Genomic DNA, 21165 nt, shown 5'->3' with positions numbered 1-21165 from the left:
TAATTCAAGTAGTACATAAAAGTAAATAATATGAAAGACACGAAAGACTAAAAGATTATTATATAAAGGAAAGTATAAGAGAAAGATGCTATAAATATTTTTATAATATTGCAAAATTGCATAATTATTTAAAATAAATATTTTTGTAACTTTATACGTTTATTTTCTTCTTGATTAACAAAACACATCACATTCTCATATCCTTAATGTTCACGTATTTGTAATTCTTTCTTTTTGTTCTCGTTACAAGTACGTCTTACATATATAGTTCTCTGCAAATGGATTATATAAAATTCTTATAGTTGAAACGACAGATGTGTGAATGTTCAATTTTTCCCAAGCTACATAACTTCACATATTAGCCAGAGACTATATCGCATTACGTGTAGGATAACGACTCGCGAGTTACGATAACATTCAGCGTTGACAATGATAGCTTAGAGCAAATAATTTATTAATATTATTGATATCGATCCATTTCTTTAACTGTAGTCCTTATAGTCTCTGCAGAATGCCCCGCTACTCGGATTGTACATCCTGAAATGTTAATGACCATCTTGATGTCTATACATCTACACGTGATAATCTATGATGATATTGGTACGATTTTACATGAACAGTCTTTAACTAATAATGAAAAAACATTTGCCAAGATACTATGAGTTTGTCTCAAGTCTACTTATACGTTTCCAATATGTGATGCCTAAACTAATTATCATGCGTTTCTAGGGGTGTCTACATGAATTCGTGTACAAATGTACAAGCGGTTTTCATTATTTCTTATACGTTACGTGCATATATCAATCGATCGTCAAATTCAAAGATAAAATACGGAAAAAGCACTACGCGTTTTTCGTTTTTTTTTCCTTATTAAATACACAAATAAATTATATTAATAGGCAATTTATAAAATTATTACTGAATACGAAAAATTATATATCAGAATTGCCGAAACACACACACATACACAAACAATATATACGCACGCAGTATTCTGCTATAAATAAAAAAACGCAGATGCCAAGTTTCATAAGAGCAAAGACAAAAAATTTGTAATAACTATTGTTTATCTCATCTCAAAAACAAAAGTTGCATATTGAGATTTTTTTACGATAAAATATATATTTTAAACTTTCCGTAATATCGTTTTTATTTGTGAATAGATAATGCAATTGATCAATTCGGTACTAAACTTTTTAAGTGCATGATACTTGTTGATTTAATTCTTGAACAAGGATATGAATATATACGTATACAATTCGTCTGTCGTATACAATAAATTCTGATATACATGCAAAATGAATAAATTTAAAATAAATTTTTTATTTTAGAAAGAAAAATTTATAAAAACACTTTCTTAATTTTCGGTAAATCGTAAGATGTAGGATTCTTTTTCTTTCCAATAGCTTTATTTAAAATTTTTTTAGATTTTTCCTGCAACACATCTATTTTTTTATATCAAAGTAATAAAATGACAGTAAGAAATTAAATATAACACTATTATTTAACGTAAACATTGATGTGGTCTTACTTTTGTTAGATTTGTTAGATTCCGCTTGCACAATTTACGATATGTCGCCGCAATCTTACAACAACAAAAAAATTGAAATCTCTGCTATAATATTAGAGATATAAAGAAGTAGAAAAAAAGTTATAAAATTTGTCTACGTTTACAATTCTTCAACTATGAATTAATAGTGACTAGGTACTTTTCTTTCCTAAGTTTTTTAATTTTTAACTTGTCTACAGAGATAGAAAACGAAAATTAAAGTTTGACATTAACTCAGATAATCCGCTCTGTTCTATTCCTCTTAAAAAAACGAGGAAGGTAACTACGTATCAGCCAGATCGTTTCACCACAAGGGTGAATGATAAAACTTGAGATCCAAATGACCGTGCTGATTGGTGCCGGTGGCCACTTCCTGGCCGCACGACGGCGAAGGTTTCATATTTTTCTCCGTTTTTTCGGCCTCTAGCAGAACAGGGACGAAAGGCTTGGTTTGATTATCCGGCACAACGGGCGTCGGGACCGTGTTCATCTCGAGGCTACGTTGCTTTTGTTCCTCCTCGGAGTAGAGACTCAGGGAACGCGGCCGCTCCGGCGGTTTCAGTGGTAGAGGCGGCGACGTATTGCCGCTGTCATCGTTGCTGAAAAATCAACTTGCCTATCAAGTCTTGACAGGTGATGCAAGCAAGCAACATACAATTGGCAGCGATATATGTAATCACATGTGTCTTTTTCTCTCTTCATTTTATCAGTCTCGAGATCGCATGGTTTTGTCGCAAACTCTCGAAGATCTCGTTTCGTCTATTGGAAATTGGATTCGCGCAATACAAAACTAATTCGAATAAAAATTTATAAAAGGATACGAAAAAGCATTCAAAACTTTTATTAGTTATAAATTTTAATAGTCGTAAAAAGAATTGATTAAAAGATAAAAAAAGAATATAAATCATGACAGGCTATCGTAAAACACTTATCTTTTTCTTAACTTCAAAAATCAATTTTTTTTAATACGCCACTTTTACTCTTTTAAACATAGGTTTTTTGTTTAACAATTTAACACAACGTAAAATTAAAACATTTACTTTAAATATTTAATTGACAGTATTATCGAAATTTTATAAGCAACGTAATTTTAATACTTCTTATATACAATAATGTTCACAAAAGTTGATTTTGTATAACTGCATAATTAATATACATGCTTCTCTCATGCTGATAAATTCGGAAATATTACAAAACCGCACAATTTTTTATGCAAACATAAATTATAATATTGAAATATATCATGTAAGAACTAATTATAAAATATCATCCATATTAAAAAAATAAATTATATGTAAATAGTACGATCGAATAGAACATTTTTGTTCTTATTCAAATAAATGTCACAAGTTGTGCAAATTATATAATTAATGTAAAGTATATAGTTGATTTAAATCATTACGATTATCTATTTGACAATATTTATTCTTTTGAGAATTTGATCATGTGTAATTATTTATCTAAATAAATATCGAGAAAAGAGCAATCATTAGTTTTATTCCTTAGAAACTATTTGGTCCTTGTACATTACAATTGTATCTCGAAGCATAGAATGGCTTTATATTTTTAGATTATAAATAAGATGTTGAATAAAGTTCAAGAAGAACTTCGAACTTTTGCGTATATAAAAGTTGGAAGACATCCAGATTTCTATTTGACTTCGGTCAAAGGAAAAGTAAATGTGACTATAGCAAATTAGCAAATAAAATTTTATTAACTTATATATTGGTGCTAATAATTACATATACAAGCTTATAAATTAAAATTCACATAGAGCACGTTAAATAAATATAATGTACATATTCTCACTCATAAATTATATAAATTAAACTGGAATGTGCGTGCGTGCGTGCGTAAACAAAAAGTGATTTGGACATATTTTTCTGCGCTTTTCTATCTCTTTCATTTTCTCTGTAAAACTAATTCATATTTACATTTTGCTATATTACAAATATTCGCAATGTAAAGATTTTCTAATGCTTCTTAAGGTTCTTCTTTATGTATCATCACTCTATTATTTAGATTTTGCTGTACGCGAAATATTACGTATAATATCTATAATGTTAATGTAATATAAGTTGATAAATTTGATTAACTGTACAACTAATTTAGTCGTTCGTTTATGAAAAAATAAGAATATCTATAGTGACAGTAATTCCTTTGAAGATAATCAAACAATGGTGTAATTTGTACAGATTTTAAACATGTATACATTGTTAGTTGATGTATCGTAGATGTTTTTATATTTTATTTTACATACTTTTGGTATTAAAAAACGACACATTATATTTGTATTATCACAAGAATATATAACATCGAAAAGGCAATATATTCCTATAATGTATTTATTTGGAAACGTTAATGAATTAAGTTCTATTTCCTACAATTTACATTTATCTCATACAAAACATGAGATTATTAACGACTCCCATTTTAAATTTACGCGGACTGAATTTTAAGATTTGAATAACCGAAGTAACTCAGAAATATTATCCGCTTAGATATGTTTTGGCAAGAGATAGTGGGATTCAATGTAAAAATAGTATTATATTTCAGTAAGCTGTCTCTTTTTCTTTCTCTCTCTCTTTCTAAGATAAATGAGCATTACTGTCATATCATTATATCTGATTAATCCATAACGAATTAAATAAACTTTTCGAAATTGCAAATGATAAAATTAAATCGATGATCAAGATATTGTCAACAATCACAACGAATTACAATAATTATTTGAAGCATCTTGGATTATTTAAAATGTTTTAGATATATTGAGCATATACTCTTAGTAAGATTAATTAAAGTTTCGGTAGTGACTGTTAAAATGGAAAACATATGTTTCTAGTGCAACAATATGAAAATAAATCTAAATGCAGGCAATACATATTTTCATAAATCTTCTCTCACAGTTCTAGTATTTAAAATGTGTTACACATGGCCGGCAACTATATGGAGTGTGTGAAGAATTCCACACTTGAGGTTAATCTGAGTGTGAAAATTTCACACTCGGAATTTAACCAATTTGTTCCAAAATTATTTATGAATTGTGACGAGAGCTACTGTCATAAACTGTAACATTATATAGTTGAAGTAGTTAAAAAAATTGTAACAAATTTTTATAAAATGGGGTTTTAATTTGTTAAAAAATCTAATTCCTTTATCAAACATAGGATATATTCGAGAAGACGCTATTAGCGCTATCAGCATCAGTTTATCCTTGTTCTACTTTTAATGAGTAATAAAGATGGACTGATGCTGGTAGCGCTAATAGCGTCTCCCCGAACGCACCCATTGTATTAGTGTAAGACAAGTTCAAATCAAGTCTCTTTAGATTTGTTTTAAAATTGTCTTGCATTAATACTACACGACATTCATTGGTTTGATAAATCAAGGAATTTTATTGCTCAACAAATTGAAGGCCTCATTTAATAAAAATTTGTTATAGTTTTTTTGGCTATCCCATCCCCCCTTAACCTAACCAATAGCAGAACTCTACTTGGAATTTTGCTAAGTTCCGGCCCTGGTGTTACAACTGAGTATTATTTTGTTATCATTGTGTTCTTTATAGTTAAAAACTTATCTTAAAGTTTTTTAAAAATTGAATTTTTATTGTATTTAACTATGAGAGAATAGCCTACTAAGATATATCACAACCAAACAAATATTATTGCACATGATAATATTTTTCCTTGTGCAATACTATTATTACGCATAATCTTAAATATTAAAAAAAATTATAAAGCAAGCACAGTTCGCAGACAGATTAAATCACCTCAACGACCATTGCGTGAATTTTACTCACCCGGTATGCTCGGCAGATTGACCAAGCATCGCTGTGTTATGGATTATCTAAAAGAAAGCGTCAATATGATTAGTCATGCTGTGCTGTGTGTTATAAAGTTAAGAGAAATATTGAAAGTCCTTGAGAAGTATTCACGATTGTATGATTAATTTTCAAGCATTAATATATTAAATTCTCAGAAGAAAAAGAAAATTTATGCGCAAATATTTTTTTTCTTGAATAAAATCTTTTACAGTTGATTTCATTTAATAGCAATTAGAAATACATATTCTAATAGAAAGTCTATATAGAATCGTATATACGATATATATTTTTAGCAACAATTAAACATTTTTAATTATTTTTATGTAATTCAGAAATAATGCCTCTCTTATATTCCATATTTAAAAATTAAGTTTAAGCTTTGCAAATATTAATTCTTATTTAACTGGTATAGTCTTTTTTATTATATGTATACAAGATATATATTGTAAAGTATCACTAGTGATCCCAATCTATTATTCTGAAATAAATACAAACTTGAGACCTTTTTGTAATAAATATATTGTGTTTATTAAGTAACTCTATAAAAAGAAAATAACATTTTGCTTTAAAAAACCGTTAACAGCTAAATAAAATTCAAATAACCAATTTTGAATTTGACAAAATTTAGTTAAAGGTTAAAATCCGGTTATTATTGTAGAACAAACAGTTTAATTGTGCTCTCTCTCTCTCTCTCTCTCTCTCTCTCTCTCTCTCTCCCCCCTCTCTTCCAAAACACATTACAATTTAACTTAATTATATATAATACATTAATGCAATAACTACTATGATGCACGCGTCGGGACTAATAAATACATGACAATTATTTAAAAAAGTTTTCTATTTCTTCATATTGTACTCACACTTGCCATAGAGCAGGGCGGTCGCGCCGCAGCGTATCTACCGAATGAGCTACGCGAAACGGATGCCACGTACGGTACCCCGTTGAGACTGAAAAGCGATATATCATTTTCTTCTTGCGTATAACCGCAAACCGTTTACGATTCGCATCTGTCGCTCCGTAGTCGCACGATGTTCAACTTGACGCACCTACCTAGCACCGTTCCTTCCGTTATTATCGTTACTGCCCGGTATACTGCCGTCATCCAAACTCATTCTTGGAGGTAAGCTGTATCTGTTACTCCTCACATCTCGACTCTCTGCAAAATATAAAAATGATGGAGTATATGAACAATACACATACGAAGTGTTCTCTCAATAATAATCTGTGCAAACCCGAAAACCCGAAGTTTTATTAAACAAAGTTACTTATAATTTCTACGTACATGCAAACGTTTCTAAATTTCAGGTGTACCTGAATATATTCATTGAAGATTTTTTTAGTAATTCGTGGGAAAACAAACCCATTTTTTATATTTGTTATTTTTACTTTATGGTAATTGGAAAAATTAATCAAGTATTACGAAAATGTCAATAAATTGTTTAAAAAAATTATATTAGTGACATATTTATTATCTTTACAAGTTATAAAAATTTGTTTTTCGCGCATCTCTTTTTCTCTTCTTTACTAATAAGCACCTATCCTACAGATACAAATTTTAGGATTCTTTTATGAAACTTTAAGTAGTTTTACACTTGACAATAACCAATTAAATATAAAGTCTATCATCTCGCTCGCTGCCTTGATGCCACTCGTTACCTTGCGATCGCTTCTTCCTCGTGTAATAGGCTTAAGCCTATTTTTTTCTCTCTTACGTATGTATCTGTGATGCGTATATAGATTGTACTAGACATACGAGACCTACAGTTCAACGTCGATTCTGAACGGCTAAGATCTATGAACGAGAGATCTATGAACATAGAATTCTCTCTCTCTCTCTCTCTCTCTCTCTCTCTCTCTCTCTCTCTCTCTTAATGGCCTGCCATTCCATCAAAAAGGAGAACAAACGTATAACAATAAACACAACTTGGTTTGGGCTGGGATCACTGGGATCGAACGTAGAATCTTCGACGTAACAAACCAATCCGCTACATCACGCTCACCTCATCTTGCGATCGCAATTTTTCTTTCCATATTTACTGTTCCCTTTCCTAGTATATAAAACGCTCATCGATTTCTTAAGAGATATTATCAACAAAATAGAGCGGATTATGCATAATCAGTATAAATGACTCAAACAGCGGCTCGGCGTCGAAAGACGGTTCTTGATCGATCGAGGCATAGAATCGTCCTTAACACGACATTGGCCGCGATTTTGACCCTCCCTGAGCGGACGATTTAGGACACGAGAGACTCGAGACGAAGTAAAACTTGTCTCGTAGGACGATCCAACCTTCAGAACCAGATCGACGATGTCTGACCTTGTATCTGTATAGATAGACACCTTGAAGATTAAGCGAGAGAGACATTACGAGAATTTCGATTATCAGAATTATCAGATAAAAATTGAATTTATTTTAAAGAGGACATAAATGACAGAAACTTTTTCAACAAAAAGAGGAATAAAAAATCCGTCGTTTTGTTTTGTATTTATCTCTTAATTCATCATTATTGTACTCGATGTCGCAGAGTAATTTTGTTTCCGTATGTTGTGCTGATTCCGTGCTGAACTTAAAGATGTGTCATATTTCAAAATGCAAATATCAAAAATATAAAAATTTTATTTTACATTTATATATTTTATATTTAATATTTTAACTATTTTACACACATATGAAACTATTTTACACACATATAAAAATGTAAAAGTGTAAAAATTTAGATTCTTTTATTGCTACGATTAAATATGTGTAAAATTTGTGACCACAATTCTGTTATTAGTTAGAAATTATTTATTTTTTTGTTTATTTTTTCTTCTTGACTCTTATGTAAAATCATGTAGTACTTATTAATTTGTAGTACTTATTTCTAAAAGTAAGGAAATGACTTTAAAAATTAAATCAGTTTTTTACGTATATTAATAAAATTCTAATAAATATTCTTAGAAAGGTTTATTTGAATTCACATACTTATTTATTTAGAAGTTACTCCCTTAAAACTGCAGCAAATTAGAATCATGTTTAAGTCATTTTTATTTCATAAAACATTATAAACTATTTTTCTGTTGTTTTTTTCACAGCAGGTTTTAGAACTAAAATTTATATATTTACGATCAAAATTTCTTGCAATTGATTAGAAAAAAAATCCTTAAAAGCTTTCAGTTTTTACACTTCAATAATTTTTAACTAATAGTTTAACAATAGTTTAACTAATAGTAGAGCCAAAATATTTTTAATTACATAAAGCACTTATTGTGTCACTGATAAGATCGAGCAAAAAAGTAATCAGCATACAGTTTTTGCAAGACAGTCGATGAAATTTCGATATAAAATTTATCTTAGCCACGTCACAGCAATTTATCCGTTTAAAAAAATGTCTCATTATCATTTTACTGCAAAAGAAAGCGCTTTTCCCTATCAAGATATTATCTTCAGTTTAATATAATTTTATTTCAATATATAATAATTCTTGAGAAAACAGAGAGAACTGACAGAACTTTTTCCATTTTGTTATTATGTAATGATTAACGTAGTAGTTTCTAACTTTTTGCACTACTTTTTTCTTTCGTTTGTCTACACTAGTATCTTTAATAATTTGTAATCAGGATGGCGGAATAATTGTGAGAATCATTGTATTTGTAAACGAATACAACCATAGAAAGTTACTGTTTGATTGTAAACAAAATTATTACAATCATTTGATTCACATTTTTTTCCTTAAGATTCTTTATCACAGATAATTGTAATGGCAAAAAGAAAGAAGATAATATGTCAAGAATATAAATTAATATCTTCTTATATTTTTGCAAAATTTATTTATATTTATAATTCAATAAAATAAAAATGTAAGTAAAAATGCATGTAATAATCACGTACCGTCATCGAAGAATCCTTCAAAAACGACAAATTTATTATTCTGTGGGATAATTTTCGACAATCCGTAGTATTTGCGTAGAAAAGCTAAAAATTTCTCCGATGGTCGATCAATCGCCAATTTCACTGGTTTAATGTTCTCCTCCTACGAATCCAAAACATTTCTTGTCAGAAGTAGAACAAATACAAGAATCATGATTATAAGATAAAAATCTAAATAAGTGAATAGAAAAAAGATAAAATTTAAATAGTCTCAAAATAAATATATACTCGCGTTATTCCACTCTTATAAAAATATAATACTGGACAGTATTAAATTGGTAATTAATACTTATTGTAAGTATTAAAAACACTGTTGTATTTTTAATATTAAAAATAAGTAATGATACTAGCCAATTTAATACTATTCGGTGTTACATATTTATAAGGGTAATTTTAAATAAATAAAATATTGCAAAAGAACTTATTTAAGAAAATATTTTAATTATCTAATATTATAAAAAATCTGTTTTTAACTTAGCAAAAAAAAAACAATCACATATAAGATTGATTAAGAAAACGCTTATAGAGCCAACGCCAGATGTTCCTTGCTAGTTATACAATTTATTATTATATAAATATTTCATGTACATGAAATATTGACTCTATAAGTGTTTTCTTAATCAATGTTATTAACTAATACCAAGAGCTTTTTATAGATATGTTGTTTTTAAATAACATATAAAACTGTTTATGTGTATAATACAATTCAAATAAACATAGATGAATAAACGGTCAAAGCGGATCTTGATGCTTATTATGTGACTTATACATTTTCCAGTTTCGAACTGCGCGCCGTTATTTTAGAACGCAGCTACTTAAAACAAAACTAGATTCGTAATATTACAATTATCAGTAACAAGATATATTATATAATCTATCTACTTCAAAATATTAAAGAAAATTTATTACAAAAACTATTACCTAAAAAAAAAAAAAAATTAAAAAGTATATATTAATACATATAGACATACTCTTCTCTCTTAATATTATTAGTATAACTCGCCATTATTTCGCTAAACTTTTAAACGCTTATTTTTTTATTAGTTGATAGAATGTATGTACACACACACACACACACACACACACATATATATATATATATATATATATATATATATATATATATGCGACCGTGGACGAGTGCAGCCCGTATATAAATGTGATTAATTTTTAGGTCAGGTTGCCGCGCCACCGGACGTAATTAATCGCATTTGATGCGAAATTGAGTTTCTAATATTAGCTATTTTACGTAAAAGGAGCATGATTAGGAGAAAACGCTCGTCAGCGTATCACTAAATACAAACCGGCAAACCGTGCCGAAACAAACGGGCTGGACGAGTTCAGTCACCTTACGAGTTACCTTCGAGCGTAACACCACCCGCCTCCCTCTGTGTATTGTGCACGATATAATGACTTTTTGTCACGCATCTGTTTAAGATCGGTCACGTTTTACGCGCGATCTCGGATTTTAATCGCGAGAAAGTCGCTCGGTGGCCACGAAATAGCCTGATCACACAATCACAAGAATCAACATTCTTATCATCACCATATACTTCGGCAGAGAAATCGATTTCTACTACGATAAAGAATCATTGTCTGCCGTACATATCTCATACGTTGACGACACATAACATTGAAACACACAAATAGTTGTAATGTTGTACTTTCGAATGACTCACAGTGTGAGGTGTGAGTGAAGGGATATAAGCACGTGTAATAGACACGAGTCTAGTTGAGTTTCAGGTTTTATTCCATTCGGCTGTATATAATCGACGTACGTTGTTACTCGTAGTGAAATCCTAGCAAATGTATTTTGAGCACAGTTAAGCATGACATAAATTCGCTCTGTGACTGCACGCATTTTTATCTTACTGTTTTAAAGATAGTATTAATTATTTGAACAAGCAAAAACCATAAAATTATCAATCACAATTATCAATCAATTTAATTTAAAATATTACTCAAAGAGATCGTAAAATATATTATCTGTAATTAATTTTTTATTAAGCGTTTGTAAAATACTTTTATAATTTTTTGCAAACAATAAATGTATCTTTTGCTTAAATCTTTTACTTAAATATACAATTTGAAATTTAAAAGCTTGAGTTTAAAAGCTGATATAAAAATAACTGAATTATTTTTTTAAATTCTGATTATGAAGACAAAACTCAATTAAAAATAACAATGGCAAAATATATTCTTGTAGATAATTAAATCTTACATAAAAGAAGAAATCTGATATAGACAAGAGAAAAAAATAAAGAATGGTCTTCTTTCGTTACAGTTCTCTGCACTTGTCCTTACATGACACCAATTTCAGGGTTTCGAGTTCTCGAGCGGAACGAAAAGCGGTTTACAGAATTCTCTTTTTTTTCCATCTAAAACAATTTTTGCTAATATAGACAGATTTCTTGATATCACAATCAAAATGTATCACTAATTTTTGTATCTGTTAGAATTTTTGGTGTCACGTGTAGAATTTGTAAATTCTGCTTCTGTCAGTTAGATTGATTAAATGCAATACATATACATATCATATATCAGACTAATCATTTATTTATCTCAGCTAATTTTTACATATAATTTTTGTTCAAATTGCATATTTGTTTTTTATCTTTGCTGCTGCATAATTGTGATTGCAGCGGTCAAGCTTTTGTTTCGCACGGAGGCTTAACGATCTAAATCGTGATCGTGTGCGACGCCTTTCGCTCCCGTGCAGGAAGTAATTATGCCTTGTACTGCGCATCAAAGATTTGTTTTCGAGCGTGGAAGTTCGGGTATCGTGCAGTGGAAACTCTCTCTTCACATGAGAACGGCCTGTTTCTCGCGGTCTCATTAACATACAATTATCGAGAGAGAATACTACATCAATTAAAACGGCCATATTTAGCAAACTTAGAAACGTAATGATAATATTTCATCATATTTTACGTAATAAAACAATTAATCACAACAATGTAAAGATATTACAACAATGATAAGAAATTACAATATTCTTGTACAATAATTAAATTCTGAACTGTTCTTTCTGTGTTTAATTATTCATTAACACGTCCTTGCATAAAATATCATTCAGACTAGAATCAGAGAATCATGCGAATTTTTTCTCTAGGTAGTCGCAAAAGGAGAATTAAAAACGTACGCGGAAAAAAAATTACACTCAAATTGAAACTTATGTATTCAAATTAACGTGATCCTTGTTTCATATATAAGCAACAATATATAATCTTCTTAGAAGAATTTGAAAATCTTGAATTTCAAGATATTATAGTCTTATTTCAATACTATAAGTACTATTTTAAAAAATATGATATAATTGTTTTGATAATTTTATTCTAAGAAAATTATAATCTTCGATTTAAACATGTAGTATTTTCTATCCAATATTTTTCTTATCTATTCAAGAAAATTATTCTTAAATAACAAAAATATTATTTTCTTGGTTAAACTATATAAATTTTTGAAATAAATCTTCATTCAAGTAAATCTTTTTGATTTAACGCGATTAATCTCATTTCAAGATTTCCGTTTTAAAACTGGAGATATTGTCAAAACAAGAATATTCTTTTTTTCTGTATATATTTTAATAATTTTAATTTGTTTTTATCAACTACAGTTTCATTAATTACAATTATAATCAGAATTTGTTAATCGTATGTCGATTTATTCGGAGCGTTTCTTCATCGACGGAGATAATCCAGGATTAAGAATAATTTAAAATTTAAGAACGAAAGTAGGCTAAACTTACAGATAACATATGCTGATAAAGAATATTGCCCAGGCCCATACGTTGTCGCGACTCGTGCACATAGAAATCCAGGATGCATCTTGCTTGAAGTTGATAATGTTCTCCCATTTCGTCGAACAGAAATAAATTTTTCGATCCCGTTTTTAGTAATCCCACTACACTACCGAGTCCACTACAAAATCAAGTATATGCGATTTTATGCGAATGAATCATAATCTCCTGTGAAACAACTTTGAAGGACTTTATGTTATGTCATCGCAATATTTTAATGACCGCCAAGTGATGCGTCATATCTGTGTATGGTCTGACGCGTGTCTCATACCTTCTAAGCGTTGCCATCGGAAAAACAATAATTCTTTTTTATGATTAAAAAACATTATAAGAGAGTTTTCAATATTTAACTCTCCTCTCTCTTCCGGAAGAGAAAACAGACCGTATATTTATTGTTACAGATTAACTTTGACAGATCGTATATTTTATCGTTACAAATTGACTTTGGTAACTTAATACAAACAATTTTAAGTTAAAACTTAATCAAAATATAACGTTACAATTTGAGAAATTGGAATAAAAATGTTTATTTTCCTTAATATCTTAGCTGAAGGAAAATTGACGTGAAATTATTTAAAGTATATTGACAAAGAATGACAATACATTTTTAATAAATAATGTATCTCAAATAAATCTATTTAAATGGAGATAAAAGCTTACTGGTTTGCCTCATTATCTACGAGCAAATAAATCGTGTGATCCGTATCCCGAAGTTTAAGGGCGCTAGTAATAGGTTTGTTGAGTCCTTGAGCTCTTGCCGATGCCTCGCCCATATCGTCTAATATTCTGCTCAACAGTCTCTGACATTCGCTGAAAAAATAAGATATTTATTATAATAAATACATTTATATTTTCGAACTTTACACATTCAAATATCTCGGACATATTTATATACAGAATAATTAACAGATTAGTTATATGCATTGATGCACAAATATACGTATTTTTTAATATAAAAAAACGTAATTTATATTCTAGTATAAACATTTAAATCATAAAATATTTTAACATTTTTTAATTATTAAATATTAACTATAACCAAGCTAATAAATTCTATTTAAAAAATTACGAAAAAATATGTAAAATTTTTCTTATAGTTATTATTTAAATATTTATTTATAACAATTTTTTTCAAAGTTAATTGTGCAACGTGCTTTTTATGTCAGTAATGTTTTTTACATTCTGGGTCCTATTCCTGATGGTTTTTGTTGATCTAGCCATGGAATTTAAAAACAGTTCAATTTATGGAAACTAAAAAATTTAATTCAAAAAAACTTATGTGCAAAAAATTTGGAAAAAAAATATATTATATGTATAGGACCTGTAAAAAATGTTTCCAGAGCTCCAGCACTTCATGTTTAAGGAGATGCTGAAAACGTCTGTTTTACGGACACAAAAGCAATTTCTAGTTGAAACGAGATGTCTTATATTTATATAAATCGTACGCGAAACTGTTGATATTTTCCATTCTATTCTCATAATATGATTAGTTAAAAAAATATAAAATATAATCAACACAATTAGAAATTAATATTCCATAAAAGGTATTCCAAACATGTAAATGCAAAAAGGTAAAAATAAATATAGATGTAATAAAAAAATAAGTAATAAGAATTGAGTACATAAAAATTTTTTTATTTCTATCTTGATCGAGCATCACTGTATTTTAACGCTGCAATACACAGATAGCGATTTATCGCTGAAATAGCGCGAAACAGTCACGTTCTACTTTTCTTGCTTCGTCTTTACATTTTATGCTATGAGCATCAGTCTTATAGATCCATTTTAATTAATTCTGAATAGTAAATTAATTCAATGTTCTCGTGTCAAGTATTTAGGACAAAAAATTTTTTTAAACTAGCAGAAAGTAGCATAGTTAAATAAAGAAAAAAGTAGAAAGTACATTTGTTAAGAGAAAATATCCAGATAAATTTTTATGTTAATATATCAAGAGGCGCGGTAGTGCCTCGCGCCAAGTGTACGCGCAGCGAGGTATTCTTTTTATACATTAAATAGAAAATAATCAAAAACTTTTAAATACTGATCATAATTTTCAAGACCTAATGCTACTTAATAGTGCATAATACTAATACAACAATTATTCTGTAATTGTAACGCAATTATTCTATAATGTATTATTAAATAGAAGGCTCGTAATTTATAAGAAATAAGATAAAAAATGTTTTTTAATGCATTCTATAATAACTAATATTGAGTATTATAGAATACAGTGTACAATTTGATAGTCAATCGACTATACAAAATATATATTAGAAAATTATATAGGGGAATGCAATTATTTTCGCCATCCAATAAAAAAGTCCTCACGTAACACATCATTCGATTACAACGATGACCTGATTCAAGTTTTGGACGCGCGCCAATCCGCTTTTGTGATATAGATCAAGTTAATTTATTCCATCGGCATTATATCTTCTCTTATGGTGATTATGCTACAGGCGCAAAGTGTGATGGATTGTACAGCAATGACGTGAGTAATCACCGAGTGTAGAAAGCTGCATTGCGAAATTTACAATTCTTGAAGACATGAAATTTCGCGGAAGTAGCTTACATAAGACGTTTGCCTAATTTTGACAACAGATTGTTTAATTTTTGCTATATTTCTTTTTTTATCTTACATAAATATAGCAGAATATCAAGATTTTTCTTTCAAGACGTAAAAAATTGTATAATATATATTTATTTGATTAATTTTATATATAAAAAAACATGTTATTATTTATAATTTTATAAATATTTTAAATTTAAAGAATTATTGTATCATATTGCTGTATTAAAAAAATTAATTTTAATTTGTTAAAAAAAATTATTTTTCTCCTATAATGTTTTATATGTTATGTAATAAACAGACAGAAATATTTCTATTTTATTGAATTTAAAAGAATTTATTTCATATGTAAAATCTAACTTAGACATTTATGGAAATTTATTTATGATACATTAAGAAAAGATTATTTTTAAAAATATAAATATTTTTTAATTATTTTATCTTTATTATTTAATTTTGCCTTGACTAAGTATGTTTTATTCTTTTCGCATGATTTTTTCAGTATGTTTTCAGTAACGTTACTCCAAATGGTATAATTACATCCGACAATGTCATTGACGCCGGAAACATCACACGTTGCTTCTATAAAAACGAAAGATCAAGGTGATCAAGAAAATGAAATGTATCAATCGTCCTTGCACCTCGAAGGAATGCACGAAGATTATTCGTGGTTTTTACTTTAATAATTTTATGTGATACATCATATTTATAATTATTAGCCGAATAAAGAAATAGTTTCGTATATGTGTGTATTAATTTTACGAGCAAAAGAACTATTAATTTAACAAGAGCAATTTTGTGCGCACGTGAAAAGTAGAAGAGATAAGATGTTTCAAAGATAGTCGATTATATTAATATAGTTTTATTTTTTATTGTTACACTGGATTGCTCCAGAACATCTTTTCCCGTTATCTCGCAAAATTTCAAACATTATCTCTATTTTACTTTAAATACACTAATTCAGCTGACAAGACCAAACATGTTATTTATGCAACAATAATATAGTACTTTTTAATTCATAATGATTAAAAATAAATATAAATAGATATGTAACACAAAATACAGTAAGAAAAATAATTTTATAATTTTGTAATTTTTCTATTCATTCATGTAATTCTCAGAGATATCACATAAAACAAATACGAAATTGCATATTATTTTACAATAGAAATTCTTGCGATCATAATAGTTTTTTATTTATTTTATAATATTTGATAATTACTACATATAAAACATCTTTTTTTATATTATTGTGCACACAAAATATGTTGTCTTGCTAAATAATAAATCTAAATAATATATTTTACGTTATACACAAATAAAAAATTTATATTACGTTTAAAATAATAATGTTGATTATATACAAAATATTACTAATACTGACAGTACAATTAATATTTTAAAATTAAATTTCTAGTAGTTTAATCAACGCATAAAAAGTAATTTATATAGAAACTACATGAATATTCTTAGATACATCACACCTATTTACGTTTGTATCTTAATGTATATAATTAACATGATAATATAGATTCAAAACATTGATTTTCAGTACACAGAAAAAAAATGTAATACAGCCAATAACATATGTGATTGCGGGTTGCCAACTACATAAAATACTCAATACAATAATATTTGCTATTAATGCAAGTACAATGTTGATACTGCAATAGCATATATTATTGTATTGAGTATTTTTTTAATTGGCAGCCCGCAATAACATATCTTATTGAATATATTACTTTTTTTTTTCAGTGTATAAATGTATAAATTATAAAGGGATTGGGAAAGGGTGACTCTCTATCTATTATCAAGATAATAATCAATTTTGCACCGCACAATTGTGTATAATCGTTGCATCAACTGTCAAGAAGAACAGACAGCCGGAGACTGGGATTTCCGTAATAATAATTAGATAACAAGGGACAAATCTCTCGCGGTGAGAAACTACTTCTCTGCCATTTCGTCATAGACTTCCGCGAGCGTCGCGAGTCACTGCCCAAGAATTCGATGGAGGTTGCTGCAAGTGAACTGAGTTCCTTGAACCAAGAATCTACGGTAAAGACAAAAGTCCGTCTGTTTGAGCTGAATTTAACGTTCGGAAATTTATTTCACAATCCACGAAGTTTTATGATAAAAAATTATCTCAAAGATCGGAAGGTATAATTCTATCCCGTCTATCTTCATTCATTCGTTCGGAAAGATATCGCTTTAAATTTAATTATTTAATGATGATGGTAACTAATCCGGAAAGTGTATCGTACATTCCGATAGAATAACACATTGTCAAATAAATATACAATAACTCCGAAAGATTAATTTATTACTCGTAAAATGAAAGTCACACTACTAATGTGAATATTGTAATTTTGTAACAAAAAGATTGAACAAATGTTGCAATGTGGAATCTTATCTAAATTTTATCTAGATTTTATCGTGGGAATAGCTTACATAACACATGACCTAAATAATCTTAATTAACAAGATAGCACAAAAATACAGTACTCTTTGCGGCTTCTAAGTATTCTGCACTGACTTTCAATTGACTAACATTCCGCAATCATTAGCCACGGTAATAGAATTTAAAAACGTCAACGACATTGATTCAGCAATCAGATAATGACAATCTGCATTTTGTTAGTAATATTTGTCGATGTTTTACTTATCAAAAAATTATTGAAATAAATAATTACTTAAAACTGTTTTTAGCGTGTCTAATAAAACGACTGGAATCAAATGAATATTTGGATTTATATGCAATTTTGAGGATGTTATAACAAAGGATACTCCAGTTAACAAATATTAAAATATTAAACATTTAATTCATACATGCTTTCTTTTAAACCTCTTAACTAATCATTCTGGAAATAAAATTCAAGTTGTAAGTATTTTTGTTAATTCCATTTGAATTTCCAATTTTCTAATTTTTATTTTAATTAGTTAAACAATCAAGCTGGTTATATATTCACAGAGAATAACTAGATTTTATAATTTATGAAATTTATAACAAAATTTGTAATTATCCAATTTAACATTAATTATCTCTTTTAAATTACCAAACATTTTACAAGTCAACAATAGATTTTAACACGGTGTACTAATAAGATTCGGTGTTTGATACGTATTACGCTTATAAATCAGTAACTGATGCGTCACAATGTAATGATATGCTTATTACATAAGCGATCGTGTAAGAATATCCATTATGAGTTCGTGAATAAATTTCCAGATTTTGTTTCTATAATTTATTAAACTGCAAGAAATATTGTCTATATATTTACACAATACATTAAAATGTAAAAAAATGTAATTAATATAATAAAAAAATAATATATGTTTCACATATCAATTATAAAATTCGCAATGAAAGATTTCAAATTAAATTGATGATAAATTAATAAATCGATACCACATTATCTGCGCAAATTATTTATTGCTAAGTATAATATGATTAAAACAATGTTTTATATAAAATTTATATAAAAAAAGAAAAAAATATAATAATAGCGATGATATGAATTGTAAGAAGAGAATACGATAATAACACAAATTAGAAACAATAAAGTAGATTTATATTAATAACAAGACATTGTTTTCCAGAAATTCACGGAATGTCAAAACTCACTCTGAGCAATCAATTTGTCATGTCATTAATATGTAGCCAAAGTCATACATCTATTATGTATTCTCATAATTTATGTAACCCTGACGTTACTAGTCGATACATTACAGCATTTTTATATATTGTCACACTTATTGTCCTTTTTTTGTCTTTTTCTCTTTTTTTTTAAATCCACAGTTTTATCTGAGCTGAATCAATTTAAGTAAATAAAAAAGTGGTCAAAAATAAACTCTCATGTTGGTACCTTTTTCCACCTTAAGGGTTAATAATAATCTTTCATGATAATTGAGAATCATTATTTTGACAGAATCTTTTCCAGACCGATTAACCTCTAATAATTAGCTTTTGAAATTAAAGTCCAAAAAGAAAGATTTAAATTATTTCCACAATCCAATTATATAGTTCTTGTATTAATATCGAAACTTGAATGTTACAGAGTGTCACATAATGTAAAGCCAACGATACTTGTTTTCATACAAGATAGCTTGCTAGATGGAAATACTCTGTTCTGATTGGTTTTGAAGATGGATGAAAATGCACCAATCGGAACAGATTATTTTCATCCAGCAAGCAATCTTGTACAAAAACAAGTTTCGTGTGCCGCTGGCTTAAGTTATAACATAAATTGTCGCATAACGTGCAACAAAAATTATTTTTGAATGACTTCGTACGATATGCGTATTCATTTTTACGCGTGCACATATACACCTACACACACGTATATACATATGAATAATACATTTTATCATCCGTATGCGTTTGTTCGTATGCGTTGTCCGCACGTATCCATAAATTTATATGCAAATAAAATATCGTATGTGTATACGTTGCTATATGCTTGATATATTTACATATTTGTGATGTGATAACAATTTAATAAATAAACACAGAAAGCTGATAAAATGTACACTCGCAGTCACGGAACAGGCGCGAGAGTTTCGATGGTATAAATGGACATTGCGTGGTGCGATTGATGATTCGAGGGATACTATTTTAGAATCTCGATGCTCGAGAGTACTCACTTCAGCTCGCGGCGATCGCCTCTGAAGTCTTCCGGCACCAGGTTGTGCGTGACCTTGTTGATCTTTCTGGGCAGGAGTTTATTTACGTTGAACTTGAACTCCATCTCGACGAGATGATGATGGCGGGGCCGCCGCTGTCACTGCTCGTCACTCCTCAGGCCGTGGCTCTTCCTCGTTCACGTCGTCTTCGTACCACCTCGCCCTCTTTTACTTGTTCCGGTGGCTGATCTTGGGACTGTTTTTGCGACCCTGCGCCTACCCGGGGGAAGGGGTGGGGGGGACGACGTTGCGACAGGGCGACGGCAGGACTCGCCTTGAATATGGCCGTTGTTCGCGCACCCTTTCGCGGCAACTTCACTTCGTTGTTGATTGTCACGTGAACATCGATCGGTCCCTTTCTCTCTCTCTCCCTCTCGTTCTCTTTCTCTCTTTCTCTTTTCCTTTCCTCTCTTCTCCTGTCACTCTTTCTTTCTCTCTCTCTCTCACGCGCGCTCCTGTGCTACGAGCTCCTATCACTGACGCAGAATCTCGCTCTCACTTCGTATCGAATCGACACCTTCGCGCGGCACCACCAATCATCACGTGGGTGCACCTTACACAGCTACCGTCCGTCCCGTTCTCTTCTCACTCTATCTTCCAATCATCTTACGTTCCGAACTTAATTTGTCTCGTACTGAAGTTACTCAGCAAAATGAGGGAGGATGATCGATTCACCGCCTCTCACCGTCTCTACACAGCCACGCGTCCGACAATACGCTCCGTGCGAGGAAAGCGAGAGAAAACGAGCGCAGCTCTGTGGAATCGATCGCTTCTCGAGCAAAACCACGCCAGCCACAAACTCACGCTCACTTGGCGGCTCACGGCCGACT

At 29.6% G+C, this 21165-nt stretch overlaps 1 protein-coding gene across 1 annotated transcript; it reads right to left on the bottom strand.

Moving 5' to 3' along the window:
- Positions 1–139: 139 nt before the first annotated feature.
- LOC105838369 (alpha-tubulin N-acetyltransferase) lies at positions 140–21154 on the bottom strand. The gene is made up of 8 exons (XM_012683888.3): positions 20297–21154; positions 13744–13893; positions 13033–13204; positions 9246–9387; positions 6424–6529; positions 6233–6320; positions 5349–5395; positions 140–2148 (listed from the first exon to the last, which is right to left on the bottom strand). Exons 1-8 carry the CDS (start codon positions 20398–20400, stop codon positions 1854–1856), a joined length of 1104 nt encoding a protein of 367 aa, XP_012539342.1. The 5' UTR covers positions 20401–21154; the 3' UTR covers positions 140–1853.
- Between the last annotated feature and the right edge of the window lie 11 nt (positions 21155–21165).

Source organism: Monomorium pharaonis, chromosome 2 (assembly GCF_013373865.1).
Source record: "Monomorium pharaonis isolate MP-MQ-018 chromosome 2, ASM1337386v2, whole genome shotgun sequence".
Taxonomy (NCBI): domain Eukaryota; kingdom Metazoa; phylum Arthropoda; class Insecta; order Hymenoptera; family Formicidae; genus Monomorium; species Monomorium pharaonis.
The sequence above is the reverse complement of the archived record's forward strand: the minus strand, read 5'-3'. Positions and strand labels throughout refer to the sequence as shown.